The following is a 27,459-nucleotide window of genomic DNA, read 5'->3' as shown; positions in this document are numbered from 1 at the left end:
TCAACCAAGGCACCACTGTTCTGTACATTAGGTAGCAGTTGGGAATTTAGGAACTAAATGTTCACAAGCTATAAATGGAGAAAATGTTTAGATTTCAATAGCCCTTTTTTGGCATTTATTCACCCAAATATTTTTCTTGGGAAAGTTAGTTTTTTAGAGTGCAGGCTTCCAGTAAAAGAAAGGTCATTGATTTAAGGTCTATTAAATTTTAGCTAAAAACAACAGGCTCCATTTGGATGTAAAATAATTTAAGTATTTCCTGCAGGCAACTTTCATGCTTTAGAGCTGTTGCTCAACGGTTTCATTCTTCTCTGAAGATGTCAACTGTAAATATAAAAATGCCTCACTGAAAATGGAATGGTTCAAAGATTCTAACTGAAATAAAAATTCCTGCCTGGGGAAAGCACTATAATCAAAAGAAAGTGCTCTTAACTTTTTTTTCCTGTGGAGGCTGCATTTGAAAAGAGTGCTTCAAGGCAGCAGGGTTGGTAGGGAATGTTTTTATTTACTTATTTATCTACTCTCCCCCACAGATGATGATAGTCCAGCTTTGGAATCAGCAACACACTTCAGCCACTAATACAAGGCAATATGTGAGCTGCTGCCGCTTCCAAAATGCAGTATCCTGGCATTTCAGTCAACTTTATAATCTGGCCAAAACCCACTTGGCAATCTTGAAATCTAGCTTCTAAAGTACTTTTATTTCTGAAAGCTTTTGATGTCTTTTTATATCTCTTTAGCATATATTAAATTCCTTAGGAGCAGTGGCCAGGATGTACACTTGATGGATGACTGGGGTGGGGAGTCTCCCCTCACCCCCAGCTTTTTTTTTCCCTCTCCTTTAATTTTAAAAAGAGGTGTGATAATTGTGCATTAGGCAATGCTGGAACATGAATCCTGCAGATGCAGCTGTTTGACAACATTACTGTGGGGGGGTTGTACCATTGTTAGGGAAGTTAGCAGAGATTTTCCAAGCTGAGAAGGACAGCCTGCTGCCAAGCTCTGGCATCTGTCTTAAGAAATCTTTTGCTTCAAGGATGCCCTGAGGGAAATGATGACTGGATGCTTTTCTGAAGCCACAAAGGGCCTGTTTTCTCTTCCATAGCATTCAGAATGGGACTCCTTGTTCCAGCCTGCCTGCTCAGGGTTTTGTGGTGCTGGGTTAGGGTTTTCATGTGGGTTTTCTCCTGGGATAAAGTTGTGTACAGTGAATATTGATTATTCATCCCATGTCTAGTTCACTGTCTACATCTTGAATTTGACCCAGAGCCTGTGTAAATGAGGAATGCATTGAAACAAAGTCAAGGATCCTTCAGTGACTTGTTTCTCTCAGTTCAGTCTTCTGAGACCTCTGATGAGTCTGGCAGGGCAGTGCCTGTGTGCAGAGGGGCTTGGAAACAGAGTCCCAGCACAGCAGCAGTGCCAGGGAGCAGCAGCATTTGGCCTGTTGAGAGCTGCTCTTTTTCTCCTGCCCCCCTCCCCTTCTGGGCCTCGGCTGAGGCCTCAGTGCTCTGGCCCTTGGTCCCTGGGCTGGGCTGGGTCAGTCCTGTGGCCATGGCACTGCTGGCATGAGCTGGGCTCCACTGCACTCTTTCCACCACACAAGGGGCTCCATTTGCTCCGGGCACAGCCTGAAGCCTCAGCTCTTCTTCTCCAGGGCTCTCAGGAACAAGGCCAAGGAGCAGACTCTCCAGAGGGTCCTTGCCTTGCTGGTTTCTCCCTGGAGTCCGTGTGCTGCCCTCAGGGTCCCTCTGTGGGGGTTGAGGGGCTGAGGCTGCTCCAGCTGGTGCTGGTGGTGGCCAGTGCCCCTGGAGATGGCAAATGGGGCCTGAGGAGCCCGGGGCCGGTTCTCTGCTGCTGTGCTGGGGAGCGGGGCTGGCCCTGGGGCTGCAGGAGCTGCCTGAGCTGATGATGTGCTGAGCATTGCAGACCCAGAGGGCCTGTCCCTGAGCTCCATGGCCTCCATGTCCTGCTGCAGGGCCAGACCTGAGTGTGCTGCTCTGCTGGGCTGGGGCAGGGGCAGGGAGATGGGGGGACCAGGGAGGGGCTGGACTGGGCAGTGCCAGGGAGGGGAAAACCCCAGTGTTGAGCTGAAGTGTGTGAGTGGGCAGGGTGGGGGCTCTGCCCCACCTAGGGCACCTCTGGAGTCAGCATTTCCTTTGGCAGCACACCTTATCTAAGACAAGATAGTTTTCCAGCGCTGGCTTTTCTCTCTCTTTGTCATGGTTTTCCTTTTTGTTTTCAGTTCCCCTGAGGGGAAAAGGGGGAAGGGAAGCACATGTTGATCCCTGGTTTTATCTGTATACAAAAGGGAGTTGGGGCAGGGGAGACAAAGCGATTTCTCTCTCTATTCTCTCTCTTTTATCCCATTCCCGCCTCCCTCGCCACACCCCGGGCGACTGTTTCACCGCCGCCCCTCCTCGCCCGTCCCGCGGGGCAGCTCTTTTAGCTCCGGGGCGGCGGAGACTCCCCCGGCGCGGCCCTTTGGTTTTCCTTGGTTTATTCTCCGGAGCTGATTCCGTTCCGAGCTCGCCCCCCCTCTCTGGCGACCCCCGCCAGGGCCCGTCCCGGGGCGGCTCCTTCAGTGCCACGGGCGGCGGGGACCCCTCGGGGCGGCTCCCCCAGGGCCCCGCCCGCCGCCGCCGCTCCCCGGGGCCCTCCCCGCTTCCTGCCGGGATCGGACACCGCCGGCGGCCCCGGCCCTGCCCGGCTCCATCAGCCTGAGCAATTGCTGCCAAGGAGGGGCCGGGGGCTTCCTCTTGGCCTTCGTCTCCCTGGCGCTGGGGCTCGGCTTCTACCTGCGCCAGAAGGTGAGGGGGGTCCCAGGGGGTCGTATGTCCCCCCAGAGCGTCTGTGCCCCCCCGGGGACCCCCCACCCCGGTGTCACCCCCTTTTCTCTCCCCACAGAGCTCCTGAGCCGGCGGCGGCTGCAGCCCCTCCCCGGGGCCTCGGGCCCAGCCTGGACCCCCCTGTCCCTGTGAGGATTTTGGGGGGGTCGTGTGTCCCCCCCTCCCCTGCTGCCACTCCTGATCCCAGGAAAGCTTCCCAGTTCTCCCCAGTCCCGGTTATTGGGGGGCAGTGGGGAAGGGGCTTGGGGGAATCCCAAGGGGTGTAGCCGAGTTTGGGGGGGGCAGAACCGGCCCCGGGATGGATCGGGAATGGGGACCCCCCTGTGTTCCCCCCTGTCAGCCCGCTCTGGGGGGCTCTGGGAGGGCACCTGCCCCTCAATAAGGCACCCAGCACACTTCGAAAGATGCTGGGAACCCCCTAAACCTCCACACAGGCTCTGCAGGACTGCCTAAACATACTCAGAGCCCACCCAGGATCCCACCCAACCCCTTCTCTGGGCACTGGTGGTGCTGGGAGCCCTCCCGGCTGCGGGCGAGGAGCTCTCGGGTGAGGGGGTGGTGGGAAGGGGGTAGTCAGTGGGAAAAGGGGGGTCAGAGGGGACAGAAGGGGTGGTGGGACCCCAAACTGAGTGGGAGGGGAGTGGGACCTCCCAAAAGTGGAGGGAGGAGGGGCACTGAGGATGCCCTCTGGAGCCCTGTCAGAGCCCTGACACTTCTGGGGTGACTCCAGGAACAGCCTTCACTGGCCCAGGGACATTCATCTCCCAGCCTCACACACATCCCCTGCAAATGGCCCTGTCTCCTCCATCACCCTCCTCTGCCTTTCTGGCCTGGCCCTTTCATTCCACACCAGCAAAACAGCCTGGGCACCATCTCACCTGGGCACTCAGAGGGCTTCTGTGAGCAGGAGGGGCAGATTTCTCTGGAAGGTGCATTTGTCCCCTCTCCCATGGCACAGGGCACACTTCAGAGGATGAATATACTCCCAGGCACACATCCTGGAGAGCTTTTTCAAGACAAAAGTAGGGAGAGGAAGAAAAAAAAGAGGCAAAATTAGAGAGATGAAAGGTGCCCCAAAAATCAGGAGCTTCCTCTGAGCCAGGTTTCCATAACTGAATCACTGGTGGGATATTTACTTTGATAAGTAGCTGCACAAAACTATTCATGTAGACAATGAAAGAATCAGCTTAATAGATTATATAGAAGGTGTTGTCAATGGAAACAAATGGAGAAAAATTGTTGAGATTAAAAAAAAAAAAAAGAAAATCAAAGGTCTGGCAATGCTGGCCAGGAAGCCTTCAGCAATTATCAAGAGTCCTGTTCTGCAGAGGTTTCAAGTGTCTCCTAAATTCCACACTCGTGGCTTCAGGCCATGACTTGCCAGAGCAGTCCCAGAGCTGGCCACTGCCCAGAGATGCCCTGGGGCAGCTCCAGTGCCCAAGTGGGACAAGTGGCCCAGGGTGTGTGGGAGCCCTTTGGAGCAGGAGCTGGTGGGCAGGAAGGGCCCATGTGGGGAGGGTCAGGGAATCCCCCCCTGCAGCCCTGCTGCCCAGGCTGAGGAGGGTCCTCTCCAGCCCACAGCCCATCGTGAGCCCTTGGGGGCTGCGCTGCCGGGGCTGTTCCCGGGCACTGACTGGGGAATCTCCCGGGGTGCCCCGCGCGAGGCGGGGGCGGGGCGGAGGGCGGGCAGGGGGCGTGGCCGCGCGCTGATTGGCTGCGGCGGGGGTGTCTCCACCCGCAGCGCGCGAAGGGCGCCATCTTTGGCGCGTGGGGGATTCGGGGGCGGCGGCCCCGGGAAAAGCTGCACTTGGGTGTGTGAGCTGGGGGGGTCTGCGGGGGGAGCGGGTCTGGGGATCCCCTCGGGGGCTGCGGGGAGCGCGGCTGGGGGTGGAAAGGCTGGAGGGCTCGGGAGGGCTTAGCAGAGGAGTTCGGGGGTTCCCGAGGAGATTTTGAGGGGTCCCTGAGGGGGTTCGGTGTCCTGAGGGGACTCGAGGGGGGAGGTTGAAGGTCGCTGAAGGGGTTTGGGAGTCTCTCAGGGAGTTTTGGTTTCTGAGGAGATTAAGGTCTCACAGGTGGGCTTGGGGGATCTCTGAGGGGGTTTGGGGGTCCTGGGTGGGTTTTGCGGGGACGTTTGCAGCAGTTTTTGTGGTCTCTAGGTGATTCCAGACGTCTTTGAGTCTCCCTTAGAGGGACTGGGGGGATCCCTGAATGGGCTTGGGGGGTCCCAGGTGCATTTTGCGGTTCACTGAGAGGGTTTAGGGGGTTCGGGGGGGGGGGGTGAGGTCTCTTAGGGGAGTTGGGGGGTCCTTGAGGAGGTTTCGATGGGTCCTGGGGTGGATCTATGAGGGGATTTTGGGGGTTTTGAGAGGATTTTGTGGAGTCCCCTAAAGCCCAGCAGTGCGTTCAGGGGGTCCCCCAGCCCCCAGGGGAGGGGTCCTAGGGATGCCCTCCAAAATCTTGGGGGGAGATATAATACAACCGGGTAAAGGGATCCCAGTGCCCCCAGTATATCCCAATAACCTCCCAGTGACCCTCAGGATGGCCCAGTAACCCCCCAGTGACCACCCAATGTATCTCAGTGAGCACCCAGTAACCCCCAGTATGGCCCAGTAACCTCCCAGTGTCCCCCCCGTGTGTCCTGGTATCCCCCAGTAACTCCCCAGTTCTCTGCCAGTGACCCCCAGTGTGCCCCAGTTCCCCCCCAGTCCCTCCCAGTGCCCTCCCAGTGTCCCTCAGTAGCCCCCCAGTCCCTCCCAGTGCCCCCTGGTTCCCCCCAGTGTGTCCCAGTATCCCCCAGTAATCACCCAGTGCCCCACAAAGCCTCCCAACTGTCCCCAGTGTGTCCCCAGATGCCCTTGGTCTTTCTGTGAGTGTGGCGGGGAGGGGGGATGATTTTGGTGTCAGAGGATCCAGGGAGGTCTCCTGGGGTGAGATGGAAGTTTGGGGACATCAGAGTTGAGGTTTGGGGACAGTGGGGTGGGGTATGGGGACAGTGGAATTGGGGGAATTATGGCCATGGAGAGGCCCTGGGGACATGGGAGACACCAGGGGGGTCTCAGGGTGTTAAGGGGGGAATTAGGGACACCAAGAAAGTATTGGGAACCCCAGGGGAGTATCAGGACTCACCTGCTCGTGGTGCTGCTCCCCCTCTTTCCCCCTAGATATCATTAACCCCCAGAAATGTCTCCCAACCCCCATTTTCCTTTTAATCCCCTCCCCCTACAGATCCCTTTGACCTTCCAAGACCCCTTTTAACTCACTTAAATACACCCAAAGCACCCCAAAACCCCCCAAATTCCTATCCAACCCCCCCCTCCCAGATCCCCCTAAATCTCTCCCAGCCCCCCCCCTCAAATCCCTTCCAACCCACCAAAGAGGGATCACCCGGCACCCTGGGACAGGAACACAGTGGGCTGTACTGGAGGCACTGGGAGGGCACTGGGGGGGCTCAGGTGTCCCAGGACAACATGGCCCAGCTCCAGGAGAGATGTGGGGAGCAGTGAGGAGGTACTGGTCTGTCCTGGTCTGTGCCTCCAATCCCCAAAGCCCGTCCCCATCTCCCCCAGGACCCTCCTGCACCCCAAAGCCCCCCAGGCCCCTGACTTGGTCCTGCTGCCCCTTGAGCATCTGCAGCTGCTGCAGAACCAGGCATTTCATCAGCAAATGTGCAGGTGACACCAAGCTGGGGGTGTGTTGATGCGCTGAAAGGCAGGAGGGCTCTGGAGAACAGATGGTGTGAGGAGAGGCTGAGGGAGCTGGGGGTGTTGAGGCTGGAGAAGAGGAGGCTCAGGGGAGACCTCCTGACTGTCTGCAAGTCCCTGCCAGGAGGTTGGAGCCAGGTGGGGGTGGGGCTGTTCTGCCAGGAAGCAGCAGTAGGACAAGAGGGCTGGGTCTTGAGCTGTGCCAGGGGAGGTTTAGGTTGGATTTTAGGAAGCAATTTTTTGGTGAGAGAGTCATCAGGCCTTGGAATGGGCTGGGCAGGGAGGGGGTGGAGTCAGCGTCCCTGGAGGTGTTGAAGGTGAGAGTGGATGTGGCCTCAGTGCCATGGTCTGGGAAGCACGGCGGGGTTGGATCCAGGGTTGGACTTGATGATCTTGGAGGTCTTTTCCAACGTGGCTGATTCTGTGATTCTCTGATTCCCATTCCTATGTCAGCACATGCTTGAGGCTCTATCCCCAGGGTGATAGAGATGTCTGTCCATATCTATCTCCAAGGTTACTGTGTAAATCTGTGGTGTTAGCAAAGTAGGCTGAGTTCTGGGCTGGTTGTAGAAGGAGAAAGAAGCCCAAAGGCCAGTGCAAGCAGGCAGCCCTCAGCTTGCACCTGATGTCCCCTCCCTGCAGGTTCCTGTCCTTGAGCCCAGGCCCTGAGGTGAGGCTGAGAAGTGGCGCGGAGGTGAGCCCAGAGCTGTCCCTGAGGTGAGGCTGAGAATAAGTGCAAGGCAGAGGTGCTGCTGAGGAAGGAGAGCCCCGTGGTGGGAAGAGAGGCAAAGCTGTGAGTGCCCATCCCCTTGAAGGTGCTGTGTCCATCCCCTGTGTGCCAGGTGAGCTGGGGCTTTGCTGCAGAGCTGCGGGCGCTGATTTGAGCGTCTCCAAGTGCTGAGATGGTGGGCACCCAGGAACACAAACTGTGCCTGGCCACGGAGCCTGCAAGGAGGAGCAGAGACAGCGGTGTCAGTGTGGGGGACCAGGTTGTCCCTGTGCCTTCCCCTGCAGGCCCTGTCTGTCCCTGCTGGGCCCCTGTCCATCCCCATCAGGTCCCTGCCCATCCCCCCCGGGCTGAGCTCCCCCCAGGAAGTGCTGTGGAGCTGAAGCTGCTGCCATCCCCCCCCTGCAGCCACTGCCCCAGCCAAGGGAGCAGCAAAGGCAGGGCCAGGAGCAGAGGCAGCAGCAGGGGAGCCCTGGGGGGCCGGGAAGGTCTTGTGTGGGTCAGGAAAGAGGCGCTGGGCACGAGGCCGGGGCTGTGCTGAGCAGGCCCAGCCCTCACATCCCCCCAGCCAACGCCGGCTGCCCGGGGGGCTTGGGAGGGACCCCCAGCCCGTGTGCCCCACACTGAGCTGGCAGAGAGAGAGCCAAGGGACAGGGCCACGGGCAGGGCCACGGGTGAGGGACAGGCAGGGCCATTGCAGGGCCACGGTGAGGGCACAGCCTGTGGCAGCAGAGCTGCCCAGGGCCAGGGGCAGCCGGGGGTGTTGGTACCAGGCACTGGTAGGGCCAAGCAGAGCACAAGGCCTCTTGCAGACCCCTGGAGCAGCCTGCCACTTGCCAGCCCCGCCCTGGTGTGGTGACATTGTCCCCTCCCTACAGGACACTTTCTCTGAAATCTTTGTGGGCGCCTTTTGTGTCTATTCCTTGTTGCTGATTCCTGCTGGGGACCTGAGGGAGCCTCTGCAATCCCATCCATGGGGCACAATCTCCTCTCCAGAGCTTGACTCACTGCTGACTTTGCAGGGAAATCTGTGCTGGCAGCCCGAGTATGTCATGACCCCCTACGCTACACCCAGGATATTTGGGACGAGTTCCCCCTTCCCGGGCACCTGTGGGATGGGGGGGTGATTGTTCTCCTCCTGTTGCTGTTTTGCTCCACCCATGGGGGCTCTTGGGGGTGGGCAGGAGGTGTTTTTTGGGGGTGCCGGGCTGGGTTGGTGGCAGAGCCCCGGCGGTGGGCGGGGGGATGTGGGTCCCCCCCCATGGTGGGGGTTGGTGTTGCTGGGTCAGGCCCCGCCGGCTCCATTGTCAGCCCGGTGCCAGCGGGGGGGACACAGCGGGTTTGGGGCCCCCCGGGAGTGCCGGGGGTGGGTGTGGAGCCCGGAAGCTGCTGAGTGTGGAGGGCGGAGCGGGGAGATGCCGGAGCTGGGGGACCCCTGGCAACCTGGAGGGGGGAGCATGGAGAGGGAGGAGCCCCGGGACCCCCGTGAGCCTGAAATGGGGAGCGTGGAGAAGGGGAAACCTGGACAGTGGAGACTCCTGGGATCCCTGGGACAACAAAGTGGAGAACCTGGAGAAGGGGAATGTCTGGGAACTTGGCATCCTGAAAGCGAGAGTCAGAGGAGAAGGGAGCCTTGGGACCCCCAACACTCCCAGCATCCCTGAGAGGGACCCCCAGCATCTCAGAAAGGGAAGCTGTTCCCAACCCCAGAGGGGACAAACCAGAGATGGGTAACTCCTGGGAGAATTTCTTTGGGTTAACCTTCATATTTTGGAGTAGTTTTTTAGCTGAATCTCAACTTTTTGCAGTTTGGGTGGGCGAGGGTCTTCTTTCTCTTTTTGAGAGGGTTTTTGCCTGAATCTAGGAAGTTTGAGTTTTTCTGGACTGAATCTTGGTGTTTTGGAGGTTTTTATGGTCACAGGATGCCTGGTGAGTTCTAGAGATGGACTTGGGCAGGAGGAACCCCCAAGCCAACACGCTCAGCCCTTGTTTTCCCCCCCATCAGGATTTGTCCTTCCTAAAGCTTGGGCGGATGGAGGAGGAGGCTGCGAGGAAGAGGAAGATGCCTTGGGCCCCCCAGGCAGGTGAGGAGGAAGTCAGTGTCCCTTTGGGCGGGTGTTGTGCTGGCTCTGTCAGCCGAGCATGGCCCCGGCTGCAGGACAACCCCGCTGGCGCCGCCGTCCTGCCGGGGCCGGAGTTGGGGGGATGTCCTTGGCCTTCCCTGTGGGCCGGAGGCAAATCCCCTGCCTGTCCTTCTTGCTTCCTGCCCCAGGCCCTGAGCTGAGGACGGAGAGCCCGGAGGACAAATCCCCCCGTGAGACCCTGGTGGGAGAGGCCGTTTTGAAGGGCTCCCCGGCGCAGGAAGGCAGCGGGGAGGAAAAGGGCCGGAGATCCCCCCGCAGGAGGGGCTCCAAAGCCATCCCAGGGTGCTCTGAGGAGGAAAGAGCCAGCCTGTGCCGGGAAGGCAGCTGGAGCTTGAGGGGGAGCTCTGACCTGGTGGTCCCTGATCAGCCTCCCAGCAGGGAGAAGCCCTTCAAGTGCTTGGAATGTGGGAAGAGCTTCACCCACAGCTCTAGCCTCATCCGCCACCAGCACATCCACTTTGGGGAATGGCCCTACTCATGTGGGGAATGTGGGAAAAGCTTCAGGGACAGCTTCAACCTGATCCAGCACCAGCACATCCACACTGGGGAACGACCGTACACATGTGGGGAATGTGGGAAGAGCTTCAGCCAGAGCTCCACCCTCTGCACCCACAAGCGCATCCACACTGGGAAACAGCCCTATGTGTGTGGGGAATGTGGGAAGGGCTTCTTGCACAGCTCCAGCCTCCACATCCACCAGCTCATCCACACCGGTGAACGACCCTACAAGTGCTCGGAATGTGGGAAGAGGTTTCAGACCAGCCACCGTCTCCTCGTGCACCAGCGGACGCACACGGATGAGAGGCCCTTCCGCTGCACTGACTGTGGGAAGGGCTTCAAGCACAACTCCACCCTCGTCACCCACCAGCGCATCCACAGCGGGGAGAGGCCCTACAAGTGTGGGGAGTGTGGGAAGAGCTTTACCCGGAGCTCTAACTTGACCAGACACCAGCGGACCCACCAGTAAGGGAAGCCCTTCCAGTGCCTCGACTGCGGGAAGAGCTTCGGCCGCTGCTTCCACCCCGAATGAACCCCCTGATGGTGAAGCAACCCCTGGAGTCCAGTGACTGTCAGTCCATCCCTTTCGACCACAAAGGGCCAGTCCCCTTTCCCAGGGTCAGCTTCTTCCAACAGAACCCTTCTTGGAGGGGTGTGTGTGCAGATTCCTGCTTTGGCTGGGAACCCCCAAGGTCACTGCTGGAGGTTGAGAGCAGAGATCTCCCCACGAGCGTTGGTCTGGGGATGTTCCATCCATCTCCAATTAATAATCATTGCTTTTGTGCCAGCTTGAGTAGAATTGCTTCAACAATTGCTTTCGTGTAGAGCACTGTCCTATCTTATCCTGTACTCCTGGTAGTTTTAGTGTGTATATTGTGCACTAATTGTGATGAAGATCTTTTGTCTGATCATTTGTATCTCTAAATAAATTCATTTCTAGCAATAGATCTGATTTGCCATCATTAAAACCTGGGGGACCAAAGTGATTCAGTCACACCTCTGTAATTCCTCTAATCTGAAACTGTTGTCATTACCCAAAGCTGAGATTGGATCCAGCAGCCCCCAGCACCCCACAGGAAGTTTGGAGCTCAAGGCCTGCCCCCCCCTTTCCTAGCCCGATTGTGCCCAAAGACCCCCATGGGACTGTGGGACCTGCCAGACTATCCCTCCTTTTCCACCCTTTTCCCTGTTCCTCCCACTTTCCTATTGTCCCCTCAATCTCCAATTTCTCCCCCCCAAACAGTTTAGGCTGCACACACAGAATTCCATTCCAGGACTTGTCCTCCCATCTTTCCAGCATCCCCCTTTCATTGGGGTTCCTTTGGAAACAGCACCTGGGCTTTGTCTTTTAGTCCACTGGAATTCCCAGCATGGCCCAAAAGCAGTGCCTCCCACACATTCCCCTCCCCTCATGTGCTGGCTGTGTTCAGCCACCAGACAAAAACACAGGCTGCCATGCAGAGCGTTCCAAGTGGTTTCCACTTTGGCAAACAGCACTCTCTGGATGGAAAACACCAGTCAGGGCCAAAACACTCCTTTTGGATCCTGATTAACTGAATGCAGCTGCTGCTGCCTTAACTTGTTCCCACAGACATTCTCAGGGTTCCTTTGCTTCCAGGAGGCCCCACATGTCACAATGGTCCCTGGATTCCATGAGCTTCCATAGTCTCCAAAGGTTCCTTTAGGTCCATGAGGCCCTGCAGTCCCAAAATGCCCTTGGGATTCTCGGAGATTTCCCATTGTCCCAGGGTCCCTTGTGCTTCAGAAGGAGCTGCAGTGGGACAGTGGCCCCTTGGTTCTGTGAGCTCTGCAGTGTTCCAGGAATCCTTGGGTTCCAGGAGAGCCTGCAGTTTCACAAGGAGCACTTGAATGCAGGAGGTTCTGCAGGGTCCCAATGGCCCCTGGATTCTGGGAGGTTCAGAAATATCTCAGGGCTCCCTTGGTTCCAGGAGGACACACATGTCAGCAGGTAACCCTTGGTTCCAGGAGGTTTGACAGTATCCCAGAATTCCTTTGATTTCACGAGGCCCTGGATTGTCCCAATGGACTCCTGATTCCATCAACCCCCTCAATGTCCCAATGGTCCCTTGATTCCATGAGTTTCTGCAGCGTCCCAGGGTTCCTTTTGTTCCATGGGGAGCTGCAGTGTCACAATGGGCCCTGAATTCCAGGAGTTTTCCCAGGGTGACAGTGCTGCCTTGATTCCATGAGATTCCATAATGTCCCCGGGCTCCTTTGGCTCCAGAAGGCCCTGCAGTGTCACAATGGTCCTTGGTTCCATGAGGTTCCACCATGTCCTTGCTGGAACATGTGTGGCTGTAATGCTGCCCCACCTGCAGAGCTGCCTCCAGCTCTGGGCTCCAGCCCAGGAAGGACGTGGACCTGTTGGAGCGAGTGCAGAGGGGAGCAGCAAGAGGATCAGAGGGATGGAGCAGCTCTGCTGCGAGGAAAGGCTGAGAGAATTGGGATTGTTCAGCCTGGAGAAGAGAAGGCTTTGGGATGACCTAATTGTGGCCTTGCAGTGCCTGAAGGGAGCCAACAAGAAAGATGGAGAGAGACTTTGGACAAGGTCCTGGAGTGACAGGACAAGGGGCAGTGGCTTCACACGGATAGAGGAAAGGGTTGGAGGAGACAGTAGGAAGAAATTCTTGACTCTGAGGGTGCTGAGATGCTCTTTAAGATCCCTCCCAAGCCAAAGCATCCCGTGATTCTGGCTCTGGTGGGTGAGGTGGTGGTCAGAGCTGTCTGGGGCACAGGGACACAAAATGAGGGAGTTATCCCTTGTGGGGGAAGGAAGGAGGGGGCAGAAGAACTGACCCCTTGGACACCTGGCAGGCAGGCTTTGGCATTCCCAGGAGAATGATGGATGGAATCCCTTGGGAGTCATTCCTGAAGGACGAAAGAGTCCAGGAAGGCTGAATGTGCTTTAAAAAGGAAATCTTCAAGCTCTAGGAGCTGTACCCATGTGCCCTAAGACAAGCAGGGGGGCAAAAAGCACAACTTGCTTTAACAGGGAACTCAGACTGGAACTCAGGGCAAAAAAGGCAGTGTCTCACCTCTGAAGGAGGGGCAGGAAACTTGGGAGAAGACAAGGATGTGGTGAGGTCATGTAGAAGGAAAATTAGAAAGGCCAAAGACAAACTGGAACTGAATTTGGCCACTGCACTTATAGACAGCAAAGAATGTGTCTCTAAATCCCTGGGCTGCACAAGGAGGGTGCAGGAGAGTCTCCGTCCTCTGCTGGATGCAGAGGGCAGCACAGTGTCAGGGGAGGAAGAAAAGGCTGAGAGACTTAATGTTCTATTTTCCTCAGTCTTTAACACCCAAAGCAGTTGTCCTCAGGATCCCCAGCTCCCAGGGCTGAGAGTTGGTGATGGGGAGCTGAGTGAAGCCCCCACAATGCAGGAGGAAATGGTCAGTGACCTGCTCTGCCAGTGAGACCCCCCCAAGTGCCTGGGCCCACATGGGATGCAGCCAAGAGTCCTGAGGGAGCTGGAGAAAGAGCTGGCCAAGCCACTCTCACTCATTCCCCAGCAGTGCTGCAGAACTGAAGAAATCCCAGCTGACTGGCAACAAGCACATGGGATGCCCATCCCCAGGAAGGGCCAAAAGGAGGATCTGGGCAACTCCTGTCCTGTCCCATTGACCTCAGGACCGGGGAAGTCCATGCAGCAGATCCTCCTCAGTGCCATCCCATGGCAGGGGCAGGTGTAAGGGGGGTACTTTTGAATTAGATGATCAGTGGAGCATAGAGGCGTGAGAAAGGAATCATATTAGGATGTGAAACCAGCCAGAGTATGGTACAATGTAACTTCATGGCACAAGCGAATTGTAAGGTCCATTGTGCTTTTTAGCAAGTCAGCTTGATATCCCCTATTATCAGAGCTGAGTTCTTCCTTGGTTTTGCTACATATTGCAAGATAGATACATCTACCCTTGAAACACAGTGGCAGAGGTCATACATAGGGGTGAGAAAGATGATGATGGGAGGAAGATTATGTGGGCAGGGGTCGCTCACCCCTTGCCCTACAGCAGGGCATGCACAGACTGTTGCTATCAGGTGATGAACAGGTGGGGTTTGGCTGCCACTCAGGCATCACCTTATACTGGGTACTGGCCCTACGTGGTGCAATGTAGAGCTGATAAAATGGGGTGTCAGGACTGCTGGGGTGAGCGATCCTCATCCTGCCATGGAGACTGTGTTGTTCCGTGGGGACGCCCGCTAAGCACGGGCACCGACCAGCTGCTGCAGATCCTGGCAGCCCTGGCCTGTCTGTGTGGGTAAGCACAGTTTTTTGAGAGGAAGCAACTGAGAGAACAAACTTTTTAATATCCTTTTAGTGTTCCTTTAATTCCCCTTTTATGTTTATGGTATTTTTCCTTTTGTTTCCCTCTTTACTAACCAATATCGTGTTATCCATAATATTGTGTTAAGATCCTTTTTTGGTATCCCTTTTCACTAGTTAATACTGTATTAAATGCTGTTCGTAGTATTTGTTTTAATGCCACCCGATAAGGTAGTTAGTTTGTATCCTTTTTAGTTTTTAATTCCTCTTGCTAAGTTTATTACTATTATTATTATTCTCACTGTAATAAAAGATATTTTGTGTGTTTGAATATTTCTGGCACTTGTCTTTATTCCGGACATGTATCCAAACGAACTGTTACACACACACAGCTTCTACTGAGAAGCTTCTGTCCTGTCAGGGCAGTCAAGCTGAACAAACGTGTTTTCTTGCTGCTGAACTTTACAAAACACAAGTTACTGTTCCATGCCCAAGGTTCTGGATCCTGCCCCATGTATAACTTTAGCAGCTCTCCAGATGGAAGGGGATACCACAGCATTGGTGTTACTAGGAGTGACTTTGTGCATCCCCAGACATGGAGCTGTAGCTCACTAGACAGTGAGCAGCTTACCTGTTTTTCCCCATGCCCAGTTTCCTAAAACTGAGGAAAGAAAAGCAAGTATTTGTTTAGACAGCACCACAAACCAGAGGCTGGATGGATAAAAAAGTAATTTAATAAGCCTCGCTCTCAGGAGATGCTTAATAGACAGAAACACTCCTTTAGAGGAGCAGCTAATTCACAGAAGCATCAAAGAACTTCAATCAGACATTCACTCCACAGGGACAAGGCAAGGTTTTCCTTCTCTTCATCTGAGGTGAGGTTGAGCTCTTTAACATGAAGTGCTGCTACTCCAAATCTGCTTCAGTGCTTCCAAGTATGACAAAGGAAAGTGCAGCCCCTGAGTCTGCTGGGGAAGAAGAAACAGAAAAAAAATCCTTCAGCTGAGAGCAGTGTCCTTATTGCACAGCAGTGTGTGAGGCTGTGGGTAGGGAGCAGCAGGAATGTGCTCCCTTTCCACATGGCACTGGTGTCCCTGAGAGCATTCTCCAGAAGACTCGGTTTTATCCAGGCCTGTTTTATCTTCGTAGGGAAAATGCTGAACTCTATTCCGTGTTCTAGCACGCTTTTTGAGGTGGGGATGTTTACAGCATGTGGCTTTCTCCTGTGGTTTACACATGGAAGAATTAAATAGCCTTAAACTTACACTCTTGCCTAGCCCTACCCATGATTTTTGGAAGCTAACAGAAGTTTATTTCTAGCTGCCACACGCAGTCTTTGGATATAGTTTGACACAACCACAGAGGAGCTCCATTCCCAGGCCTGGAGCCTTCAAGGGCAAGAAGGAATGTTCTGGGATCTGCACATGTTGTTCAGGTGCCAGTGTACAACCTCAGCTCTGGAGGACCAGTGAGATTGACTTCCAAAGAAAAATAAGTGCCAGGCAAAAAGCCTTGCTGTAATTACCAAGACAAGGACAGACTGTGCCCTGTTTTGCCATTCGAGTGTTTCGGATCACAGAGCTAAGACACAGCATCTCACTGCCCAAAAAGCAGAAATAAAGGTTCCAAAGCTCAAAGCCATGCTTAGGAAGGATTTATGACCCAGCAAAAGCACACTGTACCTGCGAGCAGGAACAGAGACAACCTGAAAAGTACATTTCAGAACAAGGTAGGTCTTTACTCACAGTGCTGACCCACCCTACCCTAAAATGAACACCCCTGCAGTGTGTTCCATTGGATACAGAATCTAACATGGGGTTAGCATGGCAGTGATCCCTAGGGAATAAACACAGCATAATGCAAGATGCATGTATCAATGTTGTGGAACAACTCAGTAGTGCCCCTGGCACCTGCTTGGATACAGAGATAACCCAGAAGTGAAGACTAAATGCAGCCACAGCAGCAGCTGCAACCAGCAGAATTCCCTCTCTTGAGAAAAACCTATTTTTATAAATTATTCCTGTTCTTAAATACAAAGAATAGAAAAAAACCCCTAGTATCAAGACCTGTAGAGGCCATTTAGCTGCTGTAATGATCTACCCCATCAAACCTGAGACAAAAGCCATGTACCTCCCCTACAGAATCATAGGCTGAATTTAGTTTTGAAGCCCCCCTCCAGAAGGTTGGAATGTGCCATATCACTCAACAAAAATTTAGTTTTGAAGCCCCCCTCCAGAAGGTTGGAATGTGCCATATCACTCAACAAACAACCCCACAGTATCCTAACAAACCCTACTGGGATGCAGGATCCAGCTCAGTGTAACTGCATGACCCTTACAGACCTTTTGCACAGGAGAGCAACAACTCACATGCCTCACATGCACTCCCCAGCCCACCCCAAATGTACAGAGGTGGCTTCACTGTACCCACAGCATTCTCCTGATCTGGTTCCACGGAGATGAGAGTGTGATCTCTGAACTGCAGTCTGATTTTGCTGTCTATTTTTGGCAATCTCCCACCTAAGAAAAATAAATCCTCCTTAGAAAGGCAGAAAACCAGACAAACGGTTAAACTGAGCCCCCTGTGCTCTCCCCACTCTCTCAAGGCTGGACTGTTTGTTAAGCTATGTTTCAACACCCACATGTCCTCAAACTGGTTGTGGAGGGGGCAAGGAGAAAGAGATTTTTTAATTCTCTCACCTTTCCTGTCTGCAAATAACTATAATAAATAGCAAGCTAGAGCCCAGGGAAAACTGCTACCAGTTAAATGCTCTCGGGATACAGTTTATCACAGCTGCCAGTTCCAGTCTAGGAGAATCTTTATTCCACTCGAAGGGAGTGTCATCTCTCCCACTAGACACGGGGAGCAAACACACACGTGGGGCCTCACGGCACATGAAGCTGATGCTGGACTGGGATCTTTGCCTACCATAAAATACTAAAAGTCCCAAGAGGAGCAGAGTTAGCAACAGCTCTACCATGGCATCAGCCAGTTTTAGTAACTTCAAAACCCACCTGGAGTCAAGGAATCGGAGTCACATCCCAAGCAAGGCGGCAGCCGGTGCATCATGAAGTCCTTCTTCATGTCAGATGACCTCAGTTCCCTGGGGTGGTCCAGGTGGTCTGCAAGCCTCCTCAAAAGGCTGCTCAGCTTTTTGGTGGAGTCAGCTGCATTCACCTGCTAAATGTCCACACGTGAATTCAAGCTGCACAGATCAGGCCTAAGCCAGGACAGAAATGCTGTAAAACTCTGGACACTCCTCTTTTATCTCTGCAAGGTTAACACTTAGTCCCAAAACAACCACCTTGGTTTGTTTCACACATTCCCCATGAAAGCTCACTTTCCCTTGCTCTGGGGCTGCTGCAATGCTAAAGGACAAGCAAATGCAGTTGAAGAGACACTTGTTCCTCCTGGAGCTGATCAGCACGACAGGATCACCATAAAGAGGTCACACAACAATTTACATATCCACTCACTTTTAAAGACTGAAAAGCTTGGCCTCAGAGGAATTATGCCTGAGAGATCCCAAGCAAATAGCATTACTTTTAGAAGGAAACAAGCCATACAAGGACACTGTGATAGGAAAGAAAAGCAGTGTAATGAATTAGGCAATGCTTGAGATGGAGCCAACCTCAGAAGAGTCATCCTGAAGACTTCAAAAGAAGTGGCTGGGCTGCTAGACAAGGCAGTGCCATTGCACTGAGCCTTCAGAGCAGATCAAGTGCTGAAGTTCCACCAGGGTGCCCCATTATTCCCTCAGTCCCACCTACCTACCATCAGCAGTTGCCTCGGGATGCTCGTCCGCAGCGCCACGTCATCTTTTGCTGTGTCAAACACCAGGCCAGGAATTGCATCCAGTAAGAAATCTCCCCAAGAGCTGATGGACAGGAAGAAACAAACAAAAAAAAAAGTTCCTGAAATAGCTGCACTGAAATAAAACAGGCATCACAACTTGAGAAGGGCTTGAGAAGGGTCCAGTTTCTTCTGCTTCCAGGTGCTTGCCATTTATCAGTGACTGCAGCTGAAGGGATTGATGAATTCCTCCTGGGGTCTTTATCATCCAGCCACAGGCACATACAGCCCCACTGCACACAGTGAAGTGGGTGGGGTTGGTTTTGTCACTTCATGTGCTTTTGAGACATTTCTATTGCAGGAGGAAACGTACCCAGGGTTATCAAATCCAACAGGGCATCAGTTTTCAGCTTGACTAGAAACTTAATGACGACCCCAAAACCAAGATGCCTGCAGGGATTTTAATGACACCTGACAGGCAGTTTGTAGGTGTCTTGTTTGCATTAAATCCCCATTCTTAGCCTACATCCTTAACCAAAAACATTGGCTGGCTTTGATCCCTGTGCTTCTGTTCCCCACTTGTAACAATAAACCAGAGGAGGAGAGGGAGGATCCTACTCCTGCCTGCACCTTCTGGGCCCAGCTTGAGTCGACCTGGGCAGGAAGAGGCTCACGCCAAAGTGCTGCCCTGTCCATGGGGGACCTTCTTCCCTCCCACACCCTGAGGCTGATTTAATGGACAAACATCCAGGGCTGCCAGCAGAACTCCCACCCACCCAGGGCAGGCAGCAGGGCAGGGCCTGTCCTCCAACATACACTTCACCCTCTGCTCTTGTTCTCCCTCAGCACTCCTGGCTGTCAGCTCTGATCTCTAGACACTACTTTAGTTTAGGAAAAAGTGCCACTTTTTGTAGTCTCAATATCTTTTTATCATCTCCACTCAAGTGTTCCACTGTCTGCTACACAGTGGGAGGGAAGAACTCTGGCCAGTGAAAGGAATTAGACATCTACTCCTCACTACTTCCCTTCTTTTGCCCCCATAGTCTCCATCTGCCAGCAACTGTCTTCAGCTACTCACTGCTTTTCCAAACTGCCCTGCTTATCCCGCATGTGCACACTTCTCTCCTGCTGGGATCTGGCCCAGACAAACCTGAAAATACCTGGAAGTGCCACCTCCACCAGCACTTCCTCCACAGCTGCTTTCAAGGATTTCTCTTCAATTTGCCAAGGAAATGCTTCCAGATCATACTTCCATCTACAAGTCAGAACACCAGCCTGCACCAGGACTCCTGCTTGTTTTCCCTGCACTTGCTGACAGGAGGTGCAGAGGCAGGATGTCAGCACTTCATTACCAACAGCCTTAACGAGGGATGACTCCACTTTTTAACCTTGGAAGAAGAGCAGCTTTTCCTTTTCCTCTCCTGTTTTCTGGGGTTAGTTTTTTTTTACCTTCTGAATAAAAGAACACATGTGTAAATTGAAATAATCTGAACCCAACTTTTAAGAAGACTGACACCTTTGAGCAGCTTCCTCTTAACCCTTTCTCCATGTTGGAGGAGTGGCCAGATGAAGAGTTACCAGCCCATCCTGGCTTCCAGAATGGCACAGCTGGTGGTTAGAGATTCATCTCACAGTTATCTAGAATATGCCCAAACTTGTTCTGCCCTTCCTAATTCCTAACTCAGACCAATGGCTCCAAACCCAGCATCTGGGAGGCTGATTAGGTTGGCAAGAACATTTCCCTGTGTGATAACAGTGTGGGCACAAGGACTGGGAGTGTGTCATAAGAAATCTGACTTGCATACATGGGGTAGGAGATAAAAAAAAAACACAGATAAGCAGAAAATGTTTGCAAGGAAGAACTGGCAGCAAATCTGTCAGAAGATTAGTGCAGGTGACTATCAAATACAGGAGAAAACATGATGAAAGGAGTAACTCATGACTCTTTATCTGAGCTATGAAATGAACAGTAACTTCAGCCACTGATGAGAGATTTCTTTAAATACAGAAGTGAGTTTGCAGTTGTAGCATTTTCCACATTAAAGCCTACAGCTGGTAAATAATAAAATAAGCAATTAAAAAGCAATCAAGCTTGCTGCATGAAAACCTCTCAAACAGGCTGCTTCAAACAACAACAGTCTTCTTGCTCCCCTCCTTCCCCCAAGCCCCAAAACTTCACCACATCTCAGGTCTGTACTCCTCACACACATCACTTGGCAGAGGAAAGCCACACAAAACAAAAGATAAAGAACAATTACTTGTTTTGGTAGGTACTGATGGTCACGTGTGTTGAATGGGAGGTCCCAAGAGGAGTGTCAGCTTGGTGGATGGTCCCTCTTGGGAAGTACAGTAAGTCACCTGGCTGCAAGAAAATTGATATGTTTAGGGCACCAGGTCAAACCTTACTGCAGTCAGAGAAAATACTCTCTGAGCAGACAGTCTGACAATATATATCCTTTAGAATCACAAAATGGAGCAGTCCTGCAATGTACACTTTAATAACATAAAGAACACTAAGCCAGAAGTTCAGAACCTTAAACTTTCCAACCTGCTGTCAATATTTGCTGAAAACGTGAAACAAGCTTTTTAACATCACAGAACACACAGACTCCCACTGAGCTGCAGGAAGAGGACAAAGAAGCAGCTGAGATGGACCTGCTGGCAACACAGTGGGCTGGCAGAGGAGCAGTGAAATGGGGATTTGGTCACATCACATCAAAAGAAAAGGCTAGTATTCCATGAGAAAAGCCAAATATTCTATAAAAATGGTAATCTGTTACAATACTGTTGTCTGAGATTTTCAGTTAAAGCACTTAAAAAACAGGTACGACCTTCCTCCTCCTCCTCCCTATCTTTCTTCTCACCTATGTAAATTAAAACTCCACACTGAAAAAAAACTAGATAAGGAAAGTCAAGACAAGAAAGGTGTAAAGCACATAAAATTGCCTCCAAGAAGGAAATAAAAGTTTACTTATGGCTTGTCCTGTAAACACCTACAGAGTTGGACAGCACAGTCAAAGAAAACTGCCTTCCTTACCAGAGTGGGGACTACACCAACCAAGAGTATTCTGAATTCTCTTCATTTGAAAGATGGAGAAAGGAAATATTCTAGAAAGATGTTTAGGGAGGAAATAGAGTCAAACAACAGCACCCCCCTCAGAGGCAGCCACAAAGAGACAACCAAACTTTGACACCAGCCACCCAGAAGAAATGGGTCACAGGAAGTGAACAACAGCAAACAGAAGAAAAATAAATTAAAAACTTGGATAACTTTTAAGCCCATCACTATTCCATAAAAATGAAAGGCACTGAAGTCTGGTCCAAAATATTCCAGAAATGAAAAAGGGAACTGTAATTTACTAGACTTTGCATCACCCAGTACACGATGACGATTGAATATTCCCCTCTGTCAAACAACACAGCTCATGATGTCAGCATCCCATCCAATGGGTCACACTATTCCTAAAACACCTACACCCAAATGCAGCTCTGGACACTGAGAAGAGCAGAGAGAGGCTCCCTAACAGGCCAAAAGGCAGAGAAACTCCTGAGGATTCCAACATGGAGCAGCACCACCAGCTGGACAAGTAACACTTCAAAAGCAGGTAAAACAGAACAGGACAAGCACCAGATTCCCTGCTGACACTCAGTAATCTTCATGAAATGTTCCTTTTATTCCAAAAATCAACCACCAACCAAACACTTGAATTTCAGGTTTGGAAAAAGGAAGAGCAATTAATACAGCAAGTTTATATGGGGTTTGGTTCATGCTTTTCTTTATCAGCCAAGGATAAATATTTAAATCTCACTCACCAGAACAGTGACAATGTTCAGTGCAGCAGTAAGTCTCATGCACAGAAGGATTAGCCTGAGGGATTACAGGCAGCATGTAAAAGCATAAAAATGTTTTAGAACCATACACAAACCCAGTGTTTTTTCTGCACACAACTCCACAAACATGACCTAGGAGTCAGGGTGCCCAACCTGGAGAGTACTAGTCAATTTACAGAAATAACTGGGGTTTTTGGCCCATTATTTAAATACTAGAAGCAAAGGATACCTTTAAAAAAGGATACAGACAACTATCACCCAAATTTCTCATGCTCGCAGTGTGCAAACCCTCCCCTCAGTTTCACAGCCACAATCACTGCCTTCAAGAAATGGACCACTTTTAACTTTTCTGGCAATCACAGCCCAGACCACCTAAGGCAGTGAAATTCTCATACCTTTAATATGAACTCATGTGTGGGATTCCCAATCCTATCTTCTGATTCCACATCATATTCCCGAGCTAAAGGCACCCTTGGTTTATAGAGCCGCCAGTGTTTCTCGCCTTCCAGCTGAAGGATAAACACCTGCAAAAGACCATAAATCCAAATCCATAAGGAAGTAATTCCTTTCACATTCATTTTTAGATAGCTACAATTCAGAGAAATTTAAATTTGAACTAATTTTGGCTTATCCCCAACAGAGCATCAGAAACCTCTATAGGGTGCCCAATGGGGGTAGATGGCCTGAGTTAGAAATGCTGGATGTGAGGCTGCTGAATAACAAGCATAAGGAAAGTGAAACTCCAGGTGTATTGAATGGAAATGAAAATATTAAAAAGCAAAATATACATATAAGAATTGGATTTTTTGATTTGGTTTAAGTGGGATAGTCCATTTTTTTCTTTATAACGCAGTGTATATTTGTATGTTTCTTTTAGAAGCTGATTTAAAATGCATTTGGACCACAGGATTTCATCATATCAGTAACTTCTTAAAAACAGCAGGACCAACAAGCACAACCAGTCTGCTGTTACAGTCCAGCTGAAGAAAGAGCAAGTACTTAGTAAAGGAAAAAGGACTTGTAAATTCTTGGGGCCTGAATGAAGTGAAAATGAAAAAACAGGTGCTAGAAAGCTTCTGCAGCTGTGAAAACAAACTTCTCTTTTTATCTAATGGAAATACCAGGTCTGGAAAACCCAGTTTACATGATATTATGATTAGATATTACTATTAGTAATTTTTCAGCAAAAATATGTAAGAAAAACGACTACAAGGAAACACAAATAAAAAAAAAAAAAACATTTTCCTATAATGTTTAGTGGGGGAGAGGGTTAGAAGCACACACACAACAGCAAACACTGCCATCAGCAAAAGCCCATGCACAGTTTCACAGGCAAGGTTGTGCTGTCCTACCTCAACATCATCATAGTGAGGAGGAAGGCCCTGGGATCCCTGGGGAGTGATGGAAACATTGGACCCCACCAGAGACCCAAAGTAGCACTCCAGCTTCTCCTGAATCTTCCACAGCTCCTCCTGTAAAAAAAAAAGATGCTGTTACTTGCTGAAGAGCTCAGCCAAGCCCAGCCCACATCCTCCCCATGGCTTGGGAAGAATGATCACATCAGGGACACAGAGGCTGGGAAGGAAGGTGCTCTGGACCAGTGTTTCTCCTGAAGGAGAGCACTGGAGATGCAAAGGGGATCTGCCATGAGAGTCATTGCTAAGCCAAAAAGTCTGGTGCCCCAGCCTGGGTTTGTTCTCTTCCCTGTGCCATCTTTAGGCTGCACAACCAGACAGACAAGGCTGAACAGAGGAAAATAATCCCACAAACAGCAAAACACCATAAGACAAGAAGCACATGCAGGACCTGCATTCTCTCACCAGAGAGAACATACAAAGGTTAGAGACCTTTCACCAGTTACTCCAATCATTTGGGAATATTCAAAACCAAACTTGACTCATCCACACCCCACATGTGACAGACAAGGCACCGAAGGGAAACAGCAGAACGTGCCAAGTACCAGATCCACACAAGTGCAGCTTGGCCATTAAAGCTGACAGCAGCCAGGAACACTATACCTGGGACTCAGCTTGTATTTGGGATCTTATTTGGGTCCACCTCACAATTCAGTTGTGTTGACACCTTCAAGACTACCTGAATCAATGCACCTCCAAGAATCCAAGTCCCTTACACAACTGTGCAGCACCACTGTCTCGTTCTCAAACTCAAGGACTGAGAACACTCAGCTAAAATGGGCTGGTACCTTTCCATGGTGCAATTCACTGGCAAGAACACTGGAAATATTTCACGTGGTTTCACACCTTACCCTCCATTAAAGGGAAGTGGCTCAAAAGCCACAAAGTTTGCACAAGGGAACAGTGGGGCAGAAGGGATAATTTAAGCACAGATGCCTAATCATCAATTTTGTGCATTTGGGTTTTTTTCCAAACTTTTACGTGACAGAGCAAAATTTTAAAAAGAATATATTATTATACATATTATAGCATGAATCAGATTTTGTTCTTACTGCAGAGCAGTGAAACATGATGGACAGTGCAAAAGTATAAACTGTGTTTTAATACAGTTCATGTAAAGATTTCAGCAGGTCATCAATGTCAACCACTTGCCCTGGGGACAGAGATGAAGCCATGTCTAGTGCAACTCAAGCAAAACACACCACATTATTAAGCCAGCATCAATTATATCCAGTGAAACAATCCCACCTTAAATCTCTGAGGCTGATGAAACTGTATTGTTGCCTTTTTCTGGTCAAAATCCTTCTTCAGCTGCATGTAATTCACTTTGCCTTCTTTATTTAAAACCTTCTTCTTTCCATTCACACACTGCAGATATTCACATCTCGCCCAAAGTACAGGCCCTGGCTGCACAGCTCCTTCAAGTCTGACAGCTGGAACAGGGACAGGCAGTAAGCAGCCACCAGGGGATCATTGCTCTGGATGAGCAGTGGCTTTTGCTCCCAGTACTCCTTGAAAAACACCTCTTCTTTGATGGGAGAGATCAAGCTCCCAAAGAGGCTGTCTGGGTTCTCAAAACTCAGGACTGAGGGAGAACAAGCTGCTTCCAGCTTTGCTCGTTTACACTGTGTCTGTGTTTCTTTTCCCATTTCAGCATGCTTCCCTCCTTTCTTGGGCATGGTTCCTGTTCAAGAGGAGAGAGGACCAAAACAATCAACCAGCAACACAACCTCAAGAGCTCACGGGCCCAGAGCAACAACTCTTACCCTACCCAGTGGGATATCAGAGTATCCCGGGAACAGCTCTGGTTTCAGAGCCTCACTATTTGCTCCAAAGCATTAACAATTTACAGAAGACAGGGAACATTGTTAGGCCTTCCTGTTGATGCTCTGTAGTTACTACATTTACAAGTTTAAAACTTGTAAAATTGACCAGTTTAAGAACTAAAAGGCCAAGATTCTGCTTTCAGTCCTGTCGAGCTGTCAAACTTTGTTTATGTAGAACAAAAAGAATTCTTTCATACAAGCACAGACATTTCATTTTAAAGCTGGAAGTCATTTACTTTGTTTTTCCCAGGCAGATAGTATGATTGTGTACCATTATGCAAAAATAAAGAAGTTGATCTACAAATGCTTTGGCTGCCAAATTCTCAGGAAAGTTAAGGGGGAAATCAAGTAACGGTAGGTAACTGTGCAAGTCTGGAAAGCCAACACCTGAGAAGTTTGAACGTGCTGATGCCATAATTTCTAAGTAAAAATGACAGCTCTACTCCCTACACCCATGTGATAGGAAATGCTATCAATTTGTTGAGATACTTTTATTTACACAGATCCCGTATTTTGAAACTTAAACTCCAGTTCTGGTATTTACATGCAGCACTAAGTTCTTCTGTGCAGCAGGACACCCTTGCTGGCCCACTAACTCCTGGGCAGTGTTTCATCAGCAGCTCCTGCACAGCCTGTCCCTCAACAGTAACCGAGGGTCACCTCAGCCCTGCAGGAGGGAATTCACATCACCTCCTTCCTGAGAGAATGAACATTCCCAACTGCAGCACGAGGCAAGGGAACGCGTAAAAAATTAAAGACTGAAAATCAGTCCCTGACTGACAGCAAGATCTGAAGATGCTGCTGAAGGCACCAAGATCTAAAGCTGACATCCCCAAATGACAGCAACACAAATGCAACCAAGCCTGGATTAACAGTTTTGAATTCCAGACCTAAATCCATTGTACCAACCTCTCAGCTCATTCACACTGATTTAAAGAAGTTACATTCAGATATTTACTATTCATAGAACGCAGCTTCATTTACAACACGTGCTGTTCTGTAGCGTTCTGCTGGTTATTACAGCTGTTCCAAGCCCCCTGCCATGGGCAGGGATACCTTCCACAAGATCTAGTTGCTCCAAACCCCATCCAACAGGATCCAACCAGGCCCTGAGCACTGCCAGGGATGGGGCATCCACAGCTTCTCGGGGCAACCTGAGCCAATGCCTCACCACCCTCCAGCAGAAAAAAATTCTCCCTTACATTTAGTCTAAACCTAAACCGTTCAGCTTAAACCCATTGCCCCTTGTCCTGCAGCTACAGGCCCTCATAAAAAGTCCCTCTCCATCTTTCTTGCACCACTTAAGTCCTGACAGGCTGCAAGGAGGTCTCCACAGAGACTTCTCCAGATTGAGCCATCCCAACTCTCCCAGCCTGTCTCCGCAGCTGCTCCATCCCTCTCATCATCTTCCTGGCCTTCCCCGGATTTGATCCAACAGGTTTGTGCCCTTCTCCCGCTGGGAGCTCCAGAGCTGGATGCAGCGCTCCAGGTGGAGAATCACCAGAGCGCGGCAGAGGGGCAGAACCCCCTCCCTCACCCACGGCCCGCTGAATGGGATGCAGGATACGCCCGGATTTCTGGGCTGGGAGCTCAGCGCCAGCTCAGCCCCAACTTTCCACCCACCAGCACCCCCAATTCCTTCCGTGCCGGGCTGGAGGACAAACCCCAGCGCAGAACCCCACACGGGAGCAGCTGCTCCCCGCCAGGGCTGTTCCCTCCCACACCACGGCAGCTCCCTGGGAAGCGGCGGGAATACCGCCGGGCACAGCGGGAATAGCGCCGGGCACAGCGGAATTAACGCCGGGCACAGCGGGAATACCGCCGGGCACAGCGGGAATACCGCCGGGCACAGCGGGAACACCGCCGGGCACAGCGGGAATACCGCCGGGCACAGCGGGAATACCGCCGGACGCAGCGGGAATACCGCCGGGCACAGCGGCTCCGAGGACACGCGGTGTCCCCGCTCCCCCCTCCCGGCTCCCGCCGCCTCCATCCAGCCCCTTCCCGTCCCGCGGCCCCGCACTCACCCGGGCAGGAGGGAGGATCGCGTGGGATCGGGGCGGGCCGGGATGGATCGGGGCGGGCAGGGGAGGCGAGGCCAGGCAGGATGTGCCGGCTGGAAGCGGGAGGCGGTCCTGCCGCGCTGGGAGTCACGGGAGGAGCCGCTTCCGGGCGGCCAGTAGGAAATCCGGCGGCATTCCAGTGTCATTCCAGTGTGTATTCCAGTGGGAACGCAGCAGCACTAAGGTTAATCAATCCGCTTCATACAACGGTGCCTGGGCTTCAGCTGCGTTATTTATTTTTTTTTTTTCTGGACCAAAAATCTTCTTCTAGAGTCTCCCTGAGTCTCCCTCAAAGAAAACTTTGGAATCCTCACCGAGCACGTGAAA

At 51.6% G+C, this 27,459-nt stretch overlaps 1 protein-coding gene and 1 pseudogene across 1 annotated transcript in view; one reads left to right on the top strand and one right to left on the bottom strand.

The window, feature by feature from the left end:
• Window positions 1-9,374: 9,374 nt before the first annotated feature.
• The window catches only part of LOC135404684 (zinc finger protein 721-like), a 224,785-nt gene continuing 206,700 nt past the window's right edge, over window positions 9,375-27,459 (top strand). Inside the window, exon 1 of the mRNA XM_064639422.1 lies at window positions 9,375-10,384. Coding sequence (XP_064495492.1) covers window positions 9,420-10,384 — 965 coding nt within the window. The 5' untranslated portion in view covers window positions 9,375-9,419. The remainder of the gene's footprint in view (window positions 10,385-27,459) is intronic.
• LOC135405320 (ribosomal oxygenase 2-like) lies at window positions 16,485-25,053 on the bottom strand (annotated as a pseudogene).

This window comes from Pseudopipra pipra, chromosome W, assembly GCF_036250125.1.
Source record: "Pseudopipra pipra isolate bDixPip1 chromosome W, bDixPip1.hap1, whole genome shotgun sequence".
Taxonomy (NCBI): Eukaryota; Metazoa; Chordata; class Aves; order Passeriformes; family Pipridae; genus Pseudopipra; species Pseudopipra pipra.
The sequence above is the reverse complement of the archived record's forward strand: the minus strand, read 5'-3'. Positions and strand labels throughout refer to the sequence as shown.